At 41.3% G+C, this 19994-nt stretch overlaps 9 protein-coding genes across 9 annotated transcripts; 3 read left to right on the top strand and 6 right to left on the bottom strand. All coding sequences in view use genetic code 12, as the record gives it.

Moving 5' to 3' along the window:
* Positions 1-24: 24 nt before the first annotated feature.
* Positions 25-624, bottom strand: KGF57_003579 (sterol transporter; the record flags this gene model as incomplete). Its single annotated transcript, XM_051753013.1, has 1 exon — positions 25-624. One exon carries the CDS (start codon positions 622-624, stop codon positions 25-27), a length of 600 nt encoding a protein of 199 aa, XP_051607790.1.
* Positions 625-1017: 393 nt separating this feature from the next.
* KGF57_003578 (uncharacterized protein) lies at positions 1018-4374 on the bottom strand (the record flags this gene model as incomplete). The annotated part of the gene is made up of 1 exon (XM_051753012.1): positions 1018-4374. One exon carries the CDS (start codon positions 4372-4374, stop codon positions 1018-1020), a length of 3357 nt encoding a protein of 1118 aa, XP_051607789.1.
* A 1149-nt stretch (positions 4375-5523) lies between these two features.
* Positions 5524-6648, top strand: CSP37 (Csp37p; the record flags this gene model as incomplete). The annotated part of the gene is made up of 1 exon (XM_051753010.1): positions 5524-6648. The coding sequence occupies one exon, from the start codon at positions 5524-5526 to the stop codon at positions 6646-6648; it is 1125 nt and encodes a 374-aa protein (XP_051607788.1).
* Positions 6649-6966: 318 nt separating this feature from the next.
* PRS (putative proline--tRNA ligase) lies at positions 6967-8373 on the top strand (the record flags this gene model as incomplete). The annotated part of the gene is made up of 1 exon (XM_051753009.1): positions 6967-8373. One exon carries the CDS (start codon positions 6967-6969, stop codon positions 8371-8373), a length of 1407 nt encoding a protein of 468 aa, XP_051607787.1.
* A 36-nt stretch (positions 8374-8409) lies between these two features.
* On the bottom strand, positions 8410-8747 carry KGF57_003575 (Arf family guanine nucleotide exchange factor; the record flags this gene model as incomplete). Its single annotated transcript, XM_051753008.1, has 2 exons — positions 8410-8685; positions 8745-8747. The coding sequence occupies 2 exons, from the start codon at positions 8745-8747 to the stop codon at positions 8410-8412; spliced, it is 279 nt and encodes a 92-aa protein (XP_051607786.1).
* Positions 8748-9094: 347 nt separating this feature from the next.
* Positions 9095-10642, top strand: PIN4 (Pin4p; the record flags this gene model as incomplete). Its single annotated transcript, XM_051753007.1, has 1 exon — positions 9095-10642. The coding sequence occupies one exon, from the start codon at positions 9095-9097 to the stop codon at positions 10640-10642; it is 1548 nt and encodes a 515-aa protein (XP_051607785.1).
* Positions 10643-10711: 69 nt separating this feature from the next.
* PTC2 (type 2C protein phosphatase) lies at positions 10712-11983 on the bottom strand (the record flags this gene model as incomplete). The annotated part of the gene is made up of 1 exon (XM_051753006.1): positions 10712-11983. One exon carries the CDS (start codon positions 11981-11983, stop codon positions 10712-10714), a length of 1272 nt encoding a protein of 423 aa, XP_051607784.1.
* A 781-nt stretch (positions 11984-12764) lies between these two features.
* On the bottom strand, positions 12765-14690 carry KGF57_003572 (uncharacterized protein; the record flags this gene model as incomplete). Its single annotated transcript, XM_051753005.1, has 2 exons — positions 12765-13948; positions 14021-14690. The coding sequence occupies 2 exons, from the start codon at positions 14688-14690 to the stop codon at positions 12765-12767; spliced, it is 1854 nt and encodes a 617-aa protein (XP_051607783.1).
* A 1238-nt stretch (positions 14691-15928) lies between these two features.
* Positions 15929-19402, bottom strand: CPA2 (carbamoyl-phosphate synthase (glutamine-hydrolyzing); the record flags this gene model as incomplete). Its single annotated transcript, XM_051753004.1, has 1 exon — positions 15929-19402. The coding sequence occupies one exon, from the start codon at positions 19400-19402 to the stop codon at positions 15929-15931; it is 3474 nt and encodes a 1157-aa protein (XP_051607782.1).
* Between the last annotated feature and the right edge of the window lie 592 nt (positions 19403-19994).

The following is a 19994-nucleotide window of genomic DNA, read 5'->3' as shown; positions in this document are numbered from 1 at the left end:
GACATATTCCTCCCCCCCCTTCACTCACTGGTATGGGAATTCAATAGTCGCAGTCAAGCATGTAATATACTCGTCATCTTTAGTGAAGGCTCTCGCAGTAACAAGATACTTCCCCGGTGGCACCTCCTCCGGGATCTCAACTTCTTTAGTAATGACTTGCTTTCCCTTTTCAATAGGACATTCCAAATCCACCTTGGTAATCTCCTTACAGATATCATAAGTTTGATGAATCAACTTGATGAACCCATAACGCACATCCACTTCAACATAAGCACCGTCAGTAATGGTCTTATCGATAGTTCCCTTGGCGGTGAATGTCAAATTGGCTCCTGCTTGTGGTGGATTTGGCGAAATTGTAATCTCGTCAAGAGTCAAAAGTTGTTTGGAAGAGTAGTCGCAAACCTCGATGGGGGACTTTCCAGGTACTGGTTTAGTGTCGTCACTAACATGAGCATCCTTTTGAATTTGGAAAAACTTCTGTTGTTGGATGTTGTATTCCGAGTTGAGCTCGTTTGGAGTGTTGAATACAGCAAGTGCACGGTCAACGTATTCGTTGAAGAGGGAAAGCGAATTGACTGCGGATAAGGAGAATGCAGCGACAGCAATCTTGGTGAAGGCAACCATAGCTCAGTCAAAAGAAGGTGTGTGATATGCAATGAGTGAAGCTTTGTAGAAAATACGTGGGTTTGGTGAGTGTCAATATATATTTGCCTCTGGTGTAATTATTGCTACTCTCTTTCTCTCTCTCTCTCTGTGTGTGTGTGTGTGTGTGTAGTATACTTTTTTCTGTTTTTTGTTATCAGTGCGCATTAGATACACAATTGGACAATGCAACCAGAATATCAAAAAAGCCACGGTCGTGTAATCTGGTAGTGTGGTTCAAAACACCGAAGTACGGAACCCCAACTTAAAAGAGAAACAGTGCAAATCTCCTCTCTATATATATACCACCTCTTACTGTCTGAATACGTTCAATTATACTACTCACTTATAACCACATCTACGCTCACCTCTCTCCTACCCTGATATGATCAAATTAGCAGTCATTGTATCAAATCTTTCCCTAATGAGTTTCGCCTCAATCTCCAACAACTCATGGTAGATAGCTTCCCCCTTGGATCCTTGCAGCTTCAACATCTCCTTGATACTGGCTCTGGACAATTTCCACACAACCGAATCGTTCACTGTGGTATATGAGATTGGTCTATACTGAGATGCATCGTCCAAATCACCAAACGCAACCAATGGAACAATTGAGCTATGTAGCTCTCTCCCCTCCGGCCCAAACTTGATTACAGATCTAACCAACCCCAGTTCGACTATAAAGAAAGATGGCTCGTCTTTACCAGTGTTGTAAAATTGCAAGTTTTCTGGGATTTGTTCCTTAACGAAATATGGAGCCAATGGGGCCCAAAATTCGACATCTTTGGAGCACAAACCCTGAAATGTGATCATCATCAAAGGTAAAGGCTGTTTTTGTAGAAACTGGCTATTAGTGTTTAGATGAAGTCTGTGTTGGGTTTTTTGTTCGTCATAAACAGTTTTACTTGCCGCTTGGAGAACTTGCTTTGTTCTTGGTGTTCCGTATTCACCTCCAAATTGGTTAAACAATTTATTGCCAAAAGAAGAGGGCGATTGAATCGATGAAGACCTAGCCATGCTTCCAAGGTTCACAATCGTGTTTGAGCTCGTTGAATTGTTTTTAGCTCCAGGAACCGACCTTGACGATGTGTGGCGAGTCACTGGATCCAACGGGTTGCCCTTTTTCAAACTCTTATACGTCTTTAAGAACGAGTTCTCACACCACTCCAATGCGTAATTCAATGAGCTGAATAGTTCAATTGGTGGGTGTGAACCCTCATTTTGTTCACCATTTTCGAAAAGACCAGCATCGCGTAATCCTTGGATAGTATCGTCATCTTCGCTTACTCCAGATATCACCAATTGCGTTTTGAACTCATTGGCCAAGTTCAAAATCCTCCTAAATCCTTCAGCGGCAGAAAAGTCCAACGATATAACACCATGCATATCAATAATCAAAAACTTGACTGGCATTTTGTCAAACTTGTCGGCTTCGAAAATCAACCTTATCTCCTCCTCCACTCCGCCAATTGATCCAAAGAATATCGTTCCTTGCAACTTGACTATACAAATTTGATCACCGACATTCTTCAAAAACTCTTGCTGTTTGGGATGGCGTAAGACAGTTGATCTTGCAACACTGCCAGAGTAAATACCTTGCACCACTGGTGTTCTCGCAGCTTCAACAACAAAGGACAAACATGCTAACAATATACCAATACCTATTCCTGCAACAAAGTCAACTGCTCCCATTGTCACCACAATAATTAGAATGGTTGAATACTCAATCTTCCTCAATCTTCCAATAGTGTCCCATACTGATTCCTTGAGAAGCTCGTATCCCAACAAGTAGATCAATGCACCGACAACACAAACTGGAATGTAACCGATCACCACTGGTCCAGCAATCATTACAGCCCCTGTAGCCACAGCCAACATAACACCAGCAAGCCTCTCATTTGCGCCGGCCCTAATGAACAAGACTGAATTGGTGTACACCAAATAGTTCTGAATCGATCCTACAAGACCCGAGATTGCATTCGAGTACCCGTGTGCCACCAACTCTCGGTCAACGTCAACATTGTCCATCCCAATCGAGACAGCTAAAGCAGGTACATTTATAGGCACATGCAAGATTCCAAAAAATGTTAGAGCCAACATTGTTGGAATCTGTCTCACAATGCAAAACCAATCCACCAATTGGAACTTGTACAACTCATAAAACTCAAACCAAGGTTGATCGTCCTCGACTGCGGGGAATACCCAGCCCATCTTCCGAGCATCGTTCAAACTCCACGAGGGAATAATCAACACTATCAAATGAAATATAGCAAACACGGCAATGAAATAGCCTGGCACTAGTAACGAATTGTGTATTCTATGTTGTAGGACTACCAAAAGCAAGGCCAACACCAACGGCAATGTCCATTCCAAAAATGTAGTGTGGTTGTAAAACAAGTACTTGAATGTTTCGTAATTATAGGTGAGCCCTCCTTCCAACCTTGACGATACTTCAATACCAGTGGCTATGAGAAAGTAGCCAACACCTCCAATGCATCCGACAAGAATGTGTCTAGGGAAGAACCCAACCAAAACACCCAATTTCAACTTTCCTAGTAAGAAGAATACCAACCCCGTCACAATAGATGAAATTGCATACGAGACAATGGTTGTTGCTATTATAGCATCCTTCTGATTTTCGACAGAGTTATCGGACAGGATCAGCTTGACAATACTAAGTGCCATCGTATGGAAAAATGGAGTAACTTCAATCATTTCCGATCCAATACCTGCCTTGAACGCGGATCCACCTAGCGAATATACCAACTGGGATACTATACACGACATGTAAAACATCGAAAGCCCGGCTGGAGCTAACGCGGCAAAAATAGGCTCGCTTATGGGGAACATGATCATCCCGTAGGACAACCCATCCAAGATGTTTAACAAAGTTCCCAAAAACACCCCTGGAATAAACTGAAATGGCTTTAATAGTAATTGATGTAGACGACTTGGCTGAGGTTGCTTTTCCGCACTGGATGGTTTACCATGTGGTGCCGTTGATATCCTCTTGGAGTCCGTCGGTTTCTGACTTGTTGAAACATTGGGTTGTTGATGTACGCCTATTGTGCCCTCTTCGTCATCAGTAGTGTAGTTAGTACGCGATTCACCGAGTAAAGGAGTTATGCTAGAGTAGGTTGGCGACGACGAAGATCTTTCGTATCCTCCAAGTGGCGAAAGTCTCGTTTTCTGGTACTGGGGTTCACCAGCATCTATGGCCTCTTCTGGAATGCTTGTATCATACACATCGTCACCGCCCTCTCCATCCTCAGCTCCATCCTCATCTCCATCTCGTTCTTCACTATCCACAACACCAATGTTGGCAAGGTTGGCAGTCTGCTCGTGCACTTCGGCACCAGTGTTGACTTGAGGCGACCCAGTGCTTTCGAGTATGCTTGGTCGATGGCTCATACTAACATAGCTTCGTCCACTTATGTCAAAATTGGGATTGGTCAGATTATTAGTATAATTGAATGCCTCGCTGATAGAATAATTCCGAATTCTATTAGAAGACTTTCCAGTTGACTTTGCCTGTTCATTATTTTTAGGACTGGTAAAATTGTCAAAGTGTGCATGATTGAGAATATTATTCGTTGGAGAAGTTGTGGCTTCTGTAGATTCAACTGTGGCTTCTAGAGAAAAATCATCACGGTCCTGAAATGTAGGCACAATTTTTCCTGAACTTTTTCTCAAATTCTGAAAAAGCTTCCCTCGATTGGAGTATGAACTCATGTTTTTCCCACGTATTATGTTTTCCAGTATTGTCTATGATGTGTCACAAGAGCTAAGATTTCTTGTCAGATATGCTAGAAATGAAATGAACGAATGAGATTTGTCGACGTTGTGATTGAAAATTTTAATCTGCAAGGCGGAAAGTACTGTTTGGGCTTTAATATAAAATTCTCCTTCTTCGTTATCAAAGCAAAAACATAAATTACATACTCTGTTGCATACATACATACATACATAAGATAAATTAATTAATTAAAAGTGGTAGCGGCACATCATTTAAAGATACACAAAGATGGTGATAAATCTTGGATCACGTGTACAACGTTCGGCTAAACATCAAACCGTGGACCACAGAAACCTAACTAAGCCCTCACGAAAATGCACAACAGAAAGTGGTAAATAATTTTTTGGCTACTCTGTGTTTATTCTCAATTATCAAATCGTCGTCTTCGAAAACATGAAATTACAAATAAGAGACAATTTTCAGCAAAAAAAATCGGTGCAAAAACCCAGTAGCAAGATCTCAAGATTTGAATCAAAAAGATTTTTCAAGTAGGATCCCTTAATTGTTCATCTTAGTGCTCCACCAACCGGATTTTTCTTTAACAGATACAGCTTATATATTTGTACTACTTATCAATTAGTCGCTCTGGTCTTCACGAAGTCTATTACGTAGGCCAATAAACTCTCACCGTATAATGTTACACAAAGATCAACGAAATTGGAAATCATTTGCAATTCAGCAAACATTGCTCTTGTCGTTGACAGTTAATTATGGACTGGGATGGACTTCCGTACAATGGTCGACATGTTCAGTAATCTTTGGCAACTGACCTCCTTTGAATGCTCTTGATTTCTGAAAGCTTCTGCACATAGATAACCGACTCTTAGCTGCTCGAGGGTTCGCTGTTCAAAAGGGAGCCCAACTTTGAAAATGTTTTTGTTAACAAATAGCAAACATAAAATTAATGGGCAAGTGTGACATACACAAAACCATATATGTCTTTCTCCTAATACTCGAACCCCAATTTCCAATTGTTATATAAACCACTTTAAATCATCTCTCTGTTTCTGTTTGATTCTCGAGACCTATACTTTTACTTGTTATATCACACAGCCTTGGTTACAACCCATTGATTTACAATTAACATGTCTGCTGGAAAATACTTATTAGGGGCTGCTGCAATTGCTGGTGGGGTCTACTACTACGACCAAAATGTTGAACGTATCTTGCCTAGAAAAGAACACCAACAATTGGCACAACAAACTGCCAAAGTTGACCAAAAAGCACACGAGTGGAACAACAAATTGACGCAAAAGATTGAACAAGGAAAGAAGGAGTTGGACAAGAAGACCAACTCAATCACCGAATCAGTAAAGGAGTCTGACACCTATCAAAAGCTTCACCAAAACAAGGAGGACTACAGGAAATCAGTCAAGGATGCTGCCACTCCAGAAGATGAAAAGTCTATTTTCAAGAGAGGTATGCAACAATACATTGATTTTGTGAACTGTCTTGGAACCAATTCAGTCAAGACTGGTGAAACTCAAATTTCGTCTGCTGGTGCTTTGCCAGAGGTGAAAGAGAAGCCCATTTTTGGCAATTGGTTTGGTAAGAGTGATGTAGACGAGGCCAAGGATAAGGCCGAGCAAAAGAAGGATGAATGGGTTTCATGGGGATCCAAGAAGACAGAGCAAGCCAAGGCAGATGCTGAACATGAAAAGAACAAGTTGTTCAACTGGGGATCTGACAAGGCGGACGAGGCCAAAGCCGAAGCTGAGAGAAAGAAGAATGAATGGAGTGCTTGGGGAAACAAGAAAGCCGACCAAGTTAAGGCTGACGCTGAAAAGGAAAAGAACTCATGGTTCAGTTGGGGAAACAAGAAGGCCGATGAAGCTCAAGACAAAAAAGATGACCTCGTATCACTTGCAAACCAAAAGTTGGACGAAGCAAGCAAGGAGTTCAACAAGCAGTATGATGCCTCAGTAAATGAACTCAACAGACAGTACGAGAACTTGGGCAAGGTTTTCAGTTCAACTAAGGACCAGGCCAATGAGTCTTTCCAAGTACAGAGACAAAAGGCAGTGCAGCAGTACAATGAAGCATACAAGAAGTTTCAAGAGTTGAGCAATGACTTGGCCAACGACCCAGAAAAGAACAAGAAATTGACCAAAGCTCAAGAGGATTTTGGTAAGTCATTGGAACACTTGAAATCGTATGGTGACGATGTGTACCATGACGTTAAGAGCAAGTTGAGTGAATTGTTTAAGTAGACACAGTAAGATATAAATAAATGAAGCACAGTATATTGCAGTTGTGTAGAGAAGACATTGTTGTAAGAAAATGTAATTGGTAGCGAAAATCTGTGTTTGGTACTGGATGGATGGATCTTCTGTATTCAGCTCATGATTCGCCGAGTTCCGAAGCTATACGGAAACCAACTTGCCAAGTTCAAGTTGGAGCCAACTGTGCCCACACTGGAACTTCTCACGCGGCTAGGGATCGTATCGCACCCTCGCTCCGGGCTAGTCAATTGGTCACAAACAGGGCTTCTCATCCAGAGCAAGGTCAATGCAATCATCAGAAAACATATGGACAGTGTGCAGTTTGAAGAGTTGAGTTTGTCTCTACTATCGTACAAGACGGGATGGATAAAGACTGGCCGATGGAACCAGTCTGAGGTCTTCAAGCTAGTGAATGGTGACCATGATCCAGATTACTTGCTTGTTCCAACGTGTGAAGAGGAAATCACGCAGTACGCCAAACAGGCATTGGACAGTTATAAACAGTTGCCGTTGAGATTGTACCAAATCAAAGAAAAGTTTCGGAATGAGAAAAGGCCGAGAGGGGGACTACTTCGAGGAAAAGAGTTTTTGATGAAGGATGGATACTCGTTCGATTTGGACGAGGAGAGGGCATTGGAGACTTACAAGTCAGTTGTTGGGGCTTACCATCGGATATTTGACGATTTGGGAGTGCCGTATGTGAAGGCGCAAGCAGACAGCGGGGATATCGGAGGAGATATGAGCCATGAATGGCACTACTTGAATGCTACTGGGGAGGATGCTGTGTTTAGTTGTGATTCTTGTGGGCATGTGTCAAACCAAGAGAAAACATTGTCACTTCCTCAAGAGGCAGTGTCTGCCGGCGGAGATGTGTCAGTAAAGTATTTCCTCACGATGGACAAGACGACGTTGGTATGCGCATACTATCCCACGGGCAGAACACTTGAACCAAAGTTTGTCCAGGTCGAAGTGCCTGATATTGCACTTGGAGTGCCTGAAGAGCATGTGTTTGAGCAGTTTTCACAAGTTGACGAATTGTCCAAACGAGTTGTTCGAGTGATGGATGCGCGGTTGAATTCGAGGTCCAATTTCCCAGATTTCCCAGTGGACTTCCACAACCGGTCGATGATTACCACGTTGACAGATGTGCCCATAGTACTTGCGGAAGCGGGAGAAGTTTGTGGAGAGTGCGAGAGAGGGACATTGAGAGAACAGAGGGCTATCGAAGTGGGGCACACATTTTATCTAGGTGACAAGTATTCGAAACCATTGGGGTTGAGTGTGGATGTTCCCGAGAATGGCAAAGTTGTGAACAAACAGGTAATGATGGGGTGTTATGGCATAGGGGTCAGTCGAATTGTTGCAGCAATAGCCGAGATCAGCAGAGACAATGAGGGGTTGCGGTGGCCCAGAAGCATTGCGCCATGGGAGGTGACTGTTGTTGAGGCAACAAAGGATACCGGGTTGAGCGAGGCGTACTCAAGGATGCAATTTGACTATAGAGTGGATGGCCGAGATGAATCGCTAGGGCTCAAGGTGAAGCAATCTAACATGATGGGTATACCAATGGTTGTGATCTTGGGAAAGAGGTTTCCAATGGTGGACATTGAGGTGAGAGGCAGGAGAAGAGATGGGCAGCCACAGGAGAGCAAGCTACACGTACATATAGACGACTTGTCCGACACTGTAAATAACCTATTAATACACATGTAGATAATTTTTTCAACACACTCTAGTGACCCTTCCTCTTTATGTGAATTTTCCAGTCAATTTGGCAAACACATGCAAGATGATGACAGAAAAGATGAAACCAACGGCCAAAAACAACACAACCAACGGATCAACGCGTAAACCTTGAGCCTCATCAGTGAACAATTTCATCATGGTGGAGGAGCTCCCACCAGCTCCTGCTGACCTAGTGCTCAATGGAGTAGCATTTGATGTCTGAGCTTTCTTATCAGCAGTGGACTTTCTCTTAACAGCACTTCTCAAACCACCTGGGGCTTGACTTGAGGACGAGGAGGACTGAATTCGGTTAGTATTGAAGATTGGAAAGAGGAAACATCAACATGTTGAAGACATACCATTTGAATTTGATGAAATTAGCTCCCTGGATTGTCTCTCTACATTTCTACACGTAATCCGGTTTTTTTTTTTTGCTTTGTTTGTCGTAGTTAAGGATGCTACCCAATATTTGCCAGTGTCCAAAATTTTTCAGAGAATGAAAACTAGTAATTGTATGTGGAGGACCTGAATTGGTAGACACACGCATAGTTCATTTTTCTTTTTTTTTTTTCTTTTTTTTATTTTTTTTTTTTCCCTTTTCTTTCCGATTCAACAACATAAACAGTAACAACCGAGCGACAATTCTCTCGAAAACTAACCTTTAGGACGAGGGGGGAATCTATACAAACCACTAGCAAATCAGATACCAATGGATTTTAGAGCTTTATCTACCCATCAAATCGACAACGTGGTACAGCGTCGTCCTTCCTTATCTTCGCTATCTTCTGCTTCGGGTTATTCTTCATCTTCAACGCCTTTCAATACAAAGAGTTATACCCCAAACACTCTTATGAACAAAGACATACAAAGTTCCTGGCTTAACCAGCCTAGCTCCACTTCGATAGGCCCATGGGTAGAACAGCAACAGAAGCAAACCCTTGACGATTTGGACAAGTCCTTGGAGAAGCCAATTAATGACGAGACGAAACCTAACGATAATGACGCTCACGAAAACAATGACCACACAACCGATGATGATGAACTAATCCCCACTGCAATAGTAATTAAAAATATTCCATTTGCTATCAAAAAAGAACAGTTGTTGGAAGTTATGACCAAACTTAATTTGCCCTTGCCTTATGCATTTAATTACCATTTTGATAATGGGGTGTTTAGAGGTTTGGCCTTTGCCAATTTCACCTCAACTGATGAGACATCACTTGTTGTGAATCAACTTAATGGAAGAGAAATTGGTGGGAGAAAGTTGAGAGTCGAGTACAAGAAAATGTTGCCTGCTCAAGAACGAGAAAGGATTGAACGTGAAAAGAGGGAAAAAAGAGGGCAATTGGAAGAACAGCACAGATCAGCATCCAATGCATCTTTGGCATCGTTGGTATCGCAAGCTTCGACAACTGCGGCAACAAAAAATCTTAGTGTTGCTGGTACATCAACTTCACAAGAAAGAATTTTATTGAATTTACCATTTGGGTGTTCACTGTTTACACCACCCGAACTCAACTTTAATGACCCGGAAATTTTAGAACTATACACTCAGTTGGTGCTTTATCGCGATGACGTTTCGAAAACGGTTTTTGAATTGGCAATATCACCATTAAACTTGAATATTACACAACGCAAAATAATTTCATATATCTGCAACTATTTAAATTTATTGGAACTTTTTGACAACGGCATGATCATTATTAGAAGAAAACCGGGACACATTTCCATTGCTCCTGGACAAACACGTCAACAACCACTTCATTCAACCTCTATGATGAACCTTAATCAATTGGCAAACCCTCCTGAGTTGTTACGTTCTCATTCTCAATCAGCAATACCGATGCCCAGATTGAGACAGCAAACATCGACTCCTACTCAGCAACAACAACAACAACAACAGCAGCAGCAACAACAACAGCAACAACAACCTCAGGTTGTCCCTTATCATCAAAGACCTTATACACAGCATAGTTTTTACCAACAACCTCAACCACCACCACCACAATTGGCTCAAAACGTGTCAGCTGGAAGCTCTGCCGCTGCATTGTTGAGAACAAGTAATAACAGATCGTATGTTGACGTGCGATCTACGCCACCATTGGCACAATTGGAAAGTAATCCCATACCTCAACAACAACATCATCAACAGCAGCAGCATTTTTTCCAACCTGGTGCGACGACAAACACCAGTAATACACCCTCGCAGCCTCAGACACCATCCAGTGGTTCCATTTGGGGTCCAAGATTTATATAGAGTAATGCCTCAAAACTAAAAACAATTTTTATGTTCAAACAAATACGAAATCCTATTATCAAGCTATTTCTATTTAAATCTCTCCAACAACGACTGGGCCGAGGCTGTATCCAAATAAACCACTCCGTTTTCAGTCGTAACAGCATTACCTGCCAACAACTGCTCTAAAGAAATTGTAGCACCAGTTTCGGGCTCCTCTTCTTCGCCCCCATCTTCGATTCTTCCACATCTTGGATGTTCTGGTTTCAAAAACGAATCCCCAAAATCCTTGTCGCCAATTCTTTCAGTCAACCTTTTCCTCCATCCTTCAATACCTTCTCCATCGCGTAATAGAGCCACAATTACTATGGACATGTTATCGCAACCTATACCAGAACCATCAGAAGTTGGAGAACAACAAAGGTCCATAATCTCCTCACAAATTTTCTCAAGTGGTTTATCCTCACGAATGGCCCTCCTTATGAAATCAATCACTTGTTGAGGGTGCATACAGTCCCAAATACCATCACATGCCAACACGACAAACTCGTCCTGGTCTAAGTTTATTTGATGAGTAATCACGTCGGGGTAACACGTAACAACTTGTTCTTCCGGAGGAAGGTCAACCGATTTCTTGAATTCAAAATCGGCAATCGATCGCGAAAGAGCCAAATTACCATTGACTCTGTCTGCATCAACGTATCCACCAGCAGCCATTATACGCGATTTTTCCCCTTCCAAAGAAGGCTTGTGATCAAATGATAGGGCTTTTGCGACTCCATTGACGGACATTATGGTACGCGAGTCTCCGGCATTACCACAAAAGATACGTTCAGGGGTAATGAGTACCGTGGTTGCAGCACATCCACTATCGTCATCACGCATGTAGATATCCTTCAATATGGCCTGGTCACAATCCAAGAATCCTTGCTTTAATGCGTTGGTGTAGTCTTTTCCTTGGTACAGAGATGTGGCTCTAATAATTTTGTGCAAATGTTCCCCTGTGAAAATGGCAGCCTTTTCCCCACCATGTCCATCATAGACACCAAAAAACGCGACATAGTCGGCATTTTCATCCTGGCTCGCCTTTGATTCATGTTTGTTGACTGATGAATGGTTGGTTTCCTTTTTACTATCCGCCTCTTTATCATTACTATCATCATCGTCATCATCTCTGCCCCCCTCATCTTTACTGGCAACATCTTCATCATCACTAAATTTATTCAAGTCTAATACTGTAGCATGGGCATCCTCCATATTGATTCTCCAACCTTGCATACTGGACAAACCATACGCCAAGTACTTGTCTTGGCCTTCTTCTGAGTGTTTCTCAGTAATTGGTTGTGATAGAATTTGTCCCATTGTTGTTCTTTAAATGAGACCGGGGCCGGTTGAGTTGGAATAGTGTTGAAAGAAAGAACAAAAAAAAAAAAAGAAAAAGTACCACGTCAGTCTTAGCAGTGCGTGTATAATGGGGGTAATATTTTGATTAACAATTACTTGTAAGGTTATGTGCTGTGGTTGTGGGTCTTGTTTCGTTTAAGATTTGTGTGGATTGTTGATTTTTTGAAGAGGCGAAATTTTTCTGTGTGATGTGAATTTCTTTTTTTTTTTTTTCTTTTTCTTCTACTTTGGGCGGGATTTCGCAGTTTGCAAGTTTGCGACCTCAAAATTGTGTTACTCTTTTGTATATAAAAGGGCATTTTCAACATACGCTGAGTACTGCTTCCATTTGATACTTGACACTATATTCACAATTGTCCGACTATAGCATGCAATGGGCTGTGTACAAGAGCAATCTTCGGGTAATGAAATTGAACTTGCCTACGCCTAGAATACATGAGATATATCGAACCTATAAGTACTGAGTTTATCGAAGGTTATATTACATCTGATGGCATCAATATCCACTATTACAATAGAGAGAGAGAGAGAGAGAGAGAGAGAGATTCGTAACATAATTTGGAGCGGCAAACACGAATTTGTCAGATTTCTAAACAAATTTTTTGCAATTCCTGTGACAAAGAATCCAACGCACGTGATGCAATAAGAGTGTCCAGGATAGATCTTTACACTTAATTATTCCTTGCAACTTGTAAAACCATGTACATCCTTACGTACCATTACCCCATTACGTTTTAGTTTATCGTTTTCCAATGTTGAAAATAGATTTCAACTTGTTCACCAAGATATCATCGTCGTAGTTGTTCACCACAACTCTGCCGTCTCTGACAACTCCTTTTTCATGATCATGATCCATTTCCAAGGATTGTACCGAGTCTAGTCTGTGGTCTCTTAACAAAAACGTAATCATAATCAACGGGAAACAAAGAACTAACCCAGCAATGCATAGATATCTTTGAACGTGAGCATATGCTGTAACTACTGCAATTCTTGCTGGCGAACCCCACTGGTTTTCCACAATGAACTCAAACGGTGCATTGTACGCTGACAAAGCCAATTCTGTGGCGTTGGCTATATTCATCTCTTGCATCTTGGTCAATATGACCCCATGCATTTTGTTTGTCCAAATAGCTCCACTGATGGAAGTACCCAAACAAGAACCAATCCAGTAGCTGGCCAAGTAAACTGAAATGATAACACTCATGTACTCATGATTAGTAACAGTGCTGATACTGACTTGTGTGGAATAAGTGAAAAATCCTGCTCCAAAACCCATCAAGCACAATCCACCTATCACACCATTAAGATACTTTTGGCTCTCCACTCCATCATTGGCTCCACGAAAATGTAACAAGATTCCCAAACTTACGGCCCAGCAAACACATCCAAAAATGATGAACCCTTTCAATCTTCGAACACGAACTACAACCAATCCCAAGATTGGTCCCACGATAACTGACACGAATGAATACAATGACGTAATCCTCGTAGCTGCTTTAACGCTAGCATTCATACCAACAATCAAAACGGTATACATAAAGTCATTGGGCATGTACCAAATCCAGTTGATAAAGACAGCAACCAACAATGCTGCCCAGACACCACGATCTTTCATCAAAGGTAGCGGCATAATTGGGGATCTGGCAAATTTTGCTTCCCATATGACAAAAATGGGGATGAACACCACACCAATGACCAAAGGAACAATTGTTGACGCTCTTGCCCACTTCGAAGTGGCGCCTCCAGCAAGGGTAAATGGCACCAAAATGAATCCCAAGATGATTATCACATTGAGTAGCCCTATCACATCCAAGTCCCAAAACAAGTCTCTCCCTAATGCTCCCCAATAACGTAAAGTGGTTTTGGGATGCTTCTGGTTGCTATACTCTTCGGCCAACTCCTGCCATTCTTGTGTCTTTCTAGCTTTGATGTGCATGTGAATAAAACAACAAATTAAAGGGACACAACTGAGTGGAAAGATAAAAGCCCACATACCAATGCCCCAATTCCACGAATAGTGGGCCAAAACAGAAGCTACAACAACACCACCAACCCAAGTGTTGATGATAAACGGCAATGCTGGTATGAATGAACATAGCAAACGCCAGTTCAAATTTGAAAAATCAGCCAAAATAATTTGCAACATAATCATGACTCCGGTGAAACCTATTTGGTAGATGACTGAGCCGCCAGCAAATCTATTTATGTCATAAGCTTGGGACATAATCACAGTCCCCATGGAATAAAAGACAATTGCAAACAAACACAACTCCAATCGCCCAAAGTTGTCAGATAACCTAGCGTAAAATGGTTGCGCTGCTGCGCTAATCACCGATTGCATGACATTGACAGTGGTGAACAATGAGTGCTGCAGGTATGAAGAAGTTGCGTAGTACTGCAAGTTTCCTCTCACGGTTGAGTCCAATCCATACCCGTATGCAAGCAAAAAGATGCTGATAAAAAAGATTACCCTCATGACTGGACTCTGGTATTGCAATTGTAAAATTTCAGCTCTCCTAATACCGATCGACTTGGTGGTTGTGTTTAAAGCCTCCTTTTCTCGTATCGATTGTGTCGCAATGTCACCTTCGTCCCCAGAGTTTGTCTTGTTATCCGTTCCGGTTTCCTCATAAGTTTCGGTCTTGGCCGTTTCAACTCGATCCATCTTTTTTCTTATTTTTGATGAGATGATAAACTGAGCTCTTTGAAGTTAAGTAAGATAGCACTTGCAACATTTGCAGGAGCTATTTTGGTGGAAATTTAGTAGATTTTATAGTAGCATTGGGGTATTTTCACTATGCACTCATCCACAAACGCATTCTTCAGCAATTGAAATTCCATTTTGCACCTCAGCGAGCTTGTAACAATACGGCAATACACTTTGATTGTTCAAGAAATTCGTAAACAGTGTATGCAAACGGGAAAAGGAAACATCAAGGTTTGGGATTAACCACTCAAAACTGAACAGCCAGCCAATCAGCTTCTTTTCCACGTAAATACTTCTCTCTTGAGTTTCGGACTAACAATAGAGGTTGCATAAATTTTTCACACAATGTTTGAAACGACAAGAAAATTTGAAGATTTCTTTTTTTGATAATTTCTTGATCTACCATTTGTGATACAATTGGTTTGAAGGACTTTTATCTTTTCCATCTCCTGCACCCCCCCTCTCCCTTTGCTAGGAGATTACCTACTTCTTGTAAAGGGATGCTATCTGGTAAGTACTAATTTAGCAAGGCACTGCAGTCTTGTTCCTCTTCCTTGATACTTGTTCTGGAATGCCAACCGCATGTATGCATGTTCAGCACAGTTTATTCTTGGGAACCATAGCAAATGAAATATATCACACACACCATTATGTGAAAAGTTGTCACAATTTCATCTGAACTCCAGTGCAATGTACATCAAGACAACAGTAGACTTTCAAAGAACTATTATTACACATATGCGCGATTTCTTGGATGGGTGCGTATTTAACCACAAAATGGGAATCAAAGTATCTTGCCATCAGGTATGCCAAGCCAAGATTGGAAAACTTTGTAGATGAGAAATGTCCTAAACCACGTTACTTGAATACTCCTCAATGAGTTCTGTGTTTCCCGCCTCGAAAGTCTAAAAAAAAAAAATAAATTTCGCAATTACTGCCGATTTCGGATTGCTCTCATTTAATAGCGGAGGGCAACAACAGGATCAATTTCTTGACCTGGAAGACATGACGCGAAGTTAATAGCACCATACTCATCAATCAATGGTAAGCACTTTATTTACAATCGTTTGTCTGCATTCATCTCTTGGAACATTTAATCCGTTGTTGTCCTTTGATTTCGAGATCTTTTTGATCACTACACATGAGATCTTTGGCTACAGTCTAGTTATATTACGCTATTCTATAAGCAAAATAGATTATACAGGCTTACCGCCAATAAATTCACTCCATCTTTGAACTTCCTCCGGCACAACAACAGTTGCAGGAACTTCGTCGAACTTGGTCTTGTTTTGAATCTTAACCTTCAAACAAGAGGCAAATAACTGGGATGTATTGGCCTCATTGAACAATGGGATGGCAAAATCAATGGCGTTTCTTCTCATTACATAATCCTCATCCAACAAATCTTGAGCTCTGGCTTTGGCCAAGTTGAACACAGCGCCAATGTTCTTGTCTTGAAAAATTTCACGCAAAGCACGTTTATCAGTTTTGGGGAACTCAATAACTTCGACTGGCTCGGAGACATACTTTGAAATATAATCCGCAACCGGTTGACTAGCTGTGTAAAAGTTGTAACCCAATCCTGATAGCTCCTTGGCTACATTTCCAAGTTTGTCATTAGTCAAGTCACCACCAAACAAAATACCCTGTCCAGGTAATGGCACATGGAAATTCATAGTTGATTGTATACTAGTCCAGTATGCCTCAAGTAAATCCCTACCGAAACAAGCGACTTCTCCTGTAGAAGCCATCTCGACACCCAAAAATGGATCTGCTCCTGCTAACCTGGTAAATGAAAACTGCGGCACTTTGGTTGCAACACGGTCATATTGTTGAGCCATGAGGTTCACTGGTTGAGGAACACCTTCTTTTATGAGAGCCTTCACTGCGACATCTATGAAATTGATACCAAGTACCTTGGACACGAACGGGAAAGAACGAGATGCACGAATGTTACATTCGATAACCTTCAATTCACAGTTTTCATCATCAAGAGCGCCATTCTGGTCATTCTTGATAATTTGCATATTGAAAGGTCCAGTAATTTTCCATGCTTCAGCCACTTTATCAGCAATAGTTTTTAAACGGTTCAACAAAACAGGAGACAAGTTTTGTGGTGGCAAGACTAAGGTAGCATCACCAGAATGGACACCTGCATTCTCGACGTGTTCCGAAACAGCGTGGACCAATACTTGACCTTCATTAGCAACAGCATCAATATCAATTTCCTGGGCCCCTTCAATAAACTTCGAGATAACAACAGGATGCTCACGTGAAACTTTAGAAGCGTTTGATAATTTTGCATCCAACTCATCTTTACTCTTGATAACAGACATAGCGGCCCCAGACAAAACGTATGAAGGACGAACAAGAACTGGATACCCAACTTCATCGGCAAAGTTTTCAGCCTCTTTGATAGAAGTCAACTCCTTCCATGCTGGTTGATCGACCCCGATGGAATCAAGGATTTGGGAAAATTTATGACGATCTTCGGCTTTATCAATGTCTTCGGGGTTAGTTCCGAGAACATTGCAGCCGTTGTTTTGCAACGATAATGCAATGTTTTGAGGTAACTGACCTCCAACTGAAACAACAACACCAGCTGAGTGCTCTAATTCGTAGATGTCCAATACCCTTTCCAAAGATAACTCTTCAAAGTATAACCTGTCAACTTCGTCAAAATCAGTAGAAACAGTTTCGGGATTATAGTTGATCATGATTGTCTTTTTACCACTTTCTCTTAAAGCACGTGCAGTAGAAACAGCACACCAGTCAAATTCGACAGACGAACCTATTCTGTAAACACCCGAACCCAACACCAATGTTCCTTTATCGTTGAAATCAATGTCCGAGCTGGTGGCATTGTATGTTGTGTACAAGTAATTGGTATTAGCAGGGAACTCAGCTGCCAATGTATCTATCTTCTTAACAAATGGAATGATTCCAAATTCTTTCCTTACTTTTCTAACTTCCAACTCTGGTGCACCAACACAGAGACCTATTTGCTTGTCAGAGAATCCCAACCTCTTGGCACGTCTCATCAAATCACTATTGATATTTGACAATTCACCAGCGGCTTCCAATTCACGATACATGTTAACAATGTTCATCAATTTGTACAAGAACCATTTGTCAATCTTTGTCAAGTCATGAACCTTTTCAACTGAGTAATTTTCATGTAACAATGCTTGTCCAACGGCTAACCATCTTCTATCAGTTGGATTTTGCAAAGTTTCATCCAAGTTATCAAAATGGTCTCCTTGGAACCCAATGTATGATGGGTCAATTTGTCTGATTGCTTTTTGAAAAGATTCTTCAAAATTTCTACCAATTGCCATAACCTCACCCACTGACTTCATAGCCGATCCAATATCACGCTTTACATGTTGGAACTTCGACAAGTCCCAACGAGGAATTTTTGTCACAATATAATCCAATGATGGTTCAAAATTTGCTGAAGTCGTTTTGGTGACAGGGTTAGGTAATTCTGGCAAGGTGTGGCCAAGGGCAATCTTGGCCGCTGTATAGGCCAATGGGTATCCTGTAGCTTTTGAAGCTAAAGCAGAGGAACGTGAAAGTCTAGCATTCACTTCAATGACTCTGAAATCTAAACCATCTGGTTGTAATGCATACTGAACGTTACATTCACCAACAACACCCAAGTGTCTGATTATCTTAATTGCAGCAGTTCTCAACATATGATACTCTTCATCACTCAAAGTTTGAGATGGAGCAACAACAATGGAATCTCCAGTGTGAATACCCAATGGGTCAAAGTTTTCCATATTACATACTGTGATACAGTTTCCCACTCTATCACGAACAACTTCGTACTCGACTTCCTTCCATCCTTTCAAAGACTTTTCGACCAAGATTTGTGGAGCCAAGGAGAGTGATTGAGCTGCCAAGTTCCTCAATTCGTCTTTGTTGGCAGCAAATCCAGAACCAAGACCACCGAGGGAGTACGCCGACCTAACAATAATTGGGTATCCTACCGAGTCAGCCGCTTTTAAAGCATCATCAACAGTTTCAACAGCGATGGATTCGGCAATTGGTATATCTATTTCTTTCAAAGCTTGAGCAAACAAATCACGATCCTCAGACGTTTCCAATGTTTTTATCGGAGTTCCCAAAACTTTAACGCCATACCTATCAAATACACCCATTTTATCCAACTTAACACCAACATTCAACCCGGTTTGTCCACCAAAAGTCAACAAAATGCCATCTGGTCTCTCTCTTTCGATTATGTAAGTTATGTACTCTGGAGTGACGGGAAGATAGTAAATTTCGTCGGCCAACGCATGCGAAGTCTGGTTTGTGGCAATGTTTGGATTTATTAGAATAGATTGCTTGTTAGCTTCTTTCAATGCTTTGATGGCTTGTGATCCTGAGTAGTCAAATTCACCAGCCTGACCAATTGATAAACCACCCGACCCGATAACAAGAACCTTTGAGACATCTACTAGTTTGTGAGCGTGCTCATCCTTAAATTTCTTCAACAAGTCACCACCCGCGTACTTCAATGCCTCGTCATTTATCGAAGGAATTGTTTTGTTTTCTTGCTGATTGGCACTTGTTGCAAGCCCAAGTCTTTGAACCAAATTGGACGGTCTTGGTAAAACTTTGAGCCTATGTGATAAAAGATTGAAATTGTTTCTCAACAACATTGTTGGTTTGTATCCCAGAGGATTGGTTGCTGGATTTGAGATTTAAATTGAAGAAGGAAGAAGGAAGAAGGAAAAAGAAAGAGGGAAAAATGCAATGGAATTTGTATTAGAAAATTTTTCATAATGAGTCAACAGCAGCTGAAATTTTTTTTTTTTTTTTCCTACTTTTGTTGGTATGAAAAATTAGCCGCGATGTAAAATCAATAAATTAATTTCCCAATTTGTTTTTTGAGATAGAGATAAAATTGTGTGGAAGTACACGACTTAGTTAATTGTATGAGTGGAATTCCCGACAAAACAGGCAGTCCATTACCTTGAGTATACTGTCTATTCTCAGTAAACAGTTTCATCATATCTTGGAAGCTACTTAGTCTGAGTGTTGGCATTGACACATATGAAACGCCATCTAAGTCAACTGAGCTTCGAAAACACATGCTTATCACGTGAAAAGTTGGTGATGTCACCACTCTTGCTGTGACACAAAATTGTGATATAGCTACCCAATTTTTTTTTGACTTGGGTTAAACTGCTAAGTTCACGCGTTGATCCGTTGGTTGTGTTGTTTTTGGCCGTTGGTTTCATCTTTTCTGTC

Source organism: Candida theae (genome assembly GCF_024610275.1).
Source record: "Candida theae strain CBS 12239 chromosome Unknown scaffold8, whole genome shotgun sequence".
In the NCBI taxonomy this organism is placed as follows: domain Eukaryota; kingdom Fungi; phylum Ascomycota; class Pichiomycetes; order Serinales; family Debaryomycetaceae; genus Lodderomyces; species Lodderomyces theae.
This window is presented reverse-complemented; position numbering and strand designations above follow the sequence as displayed.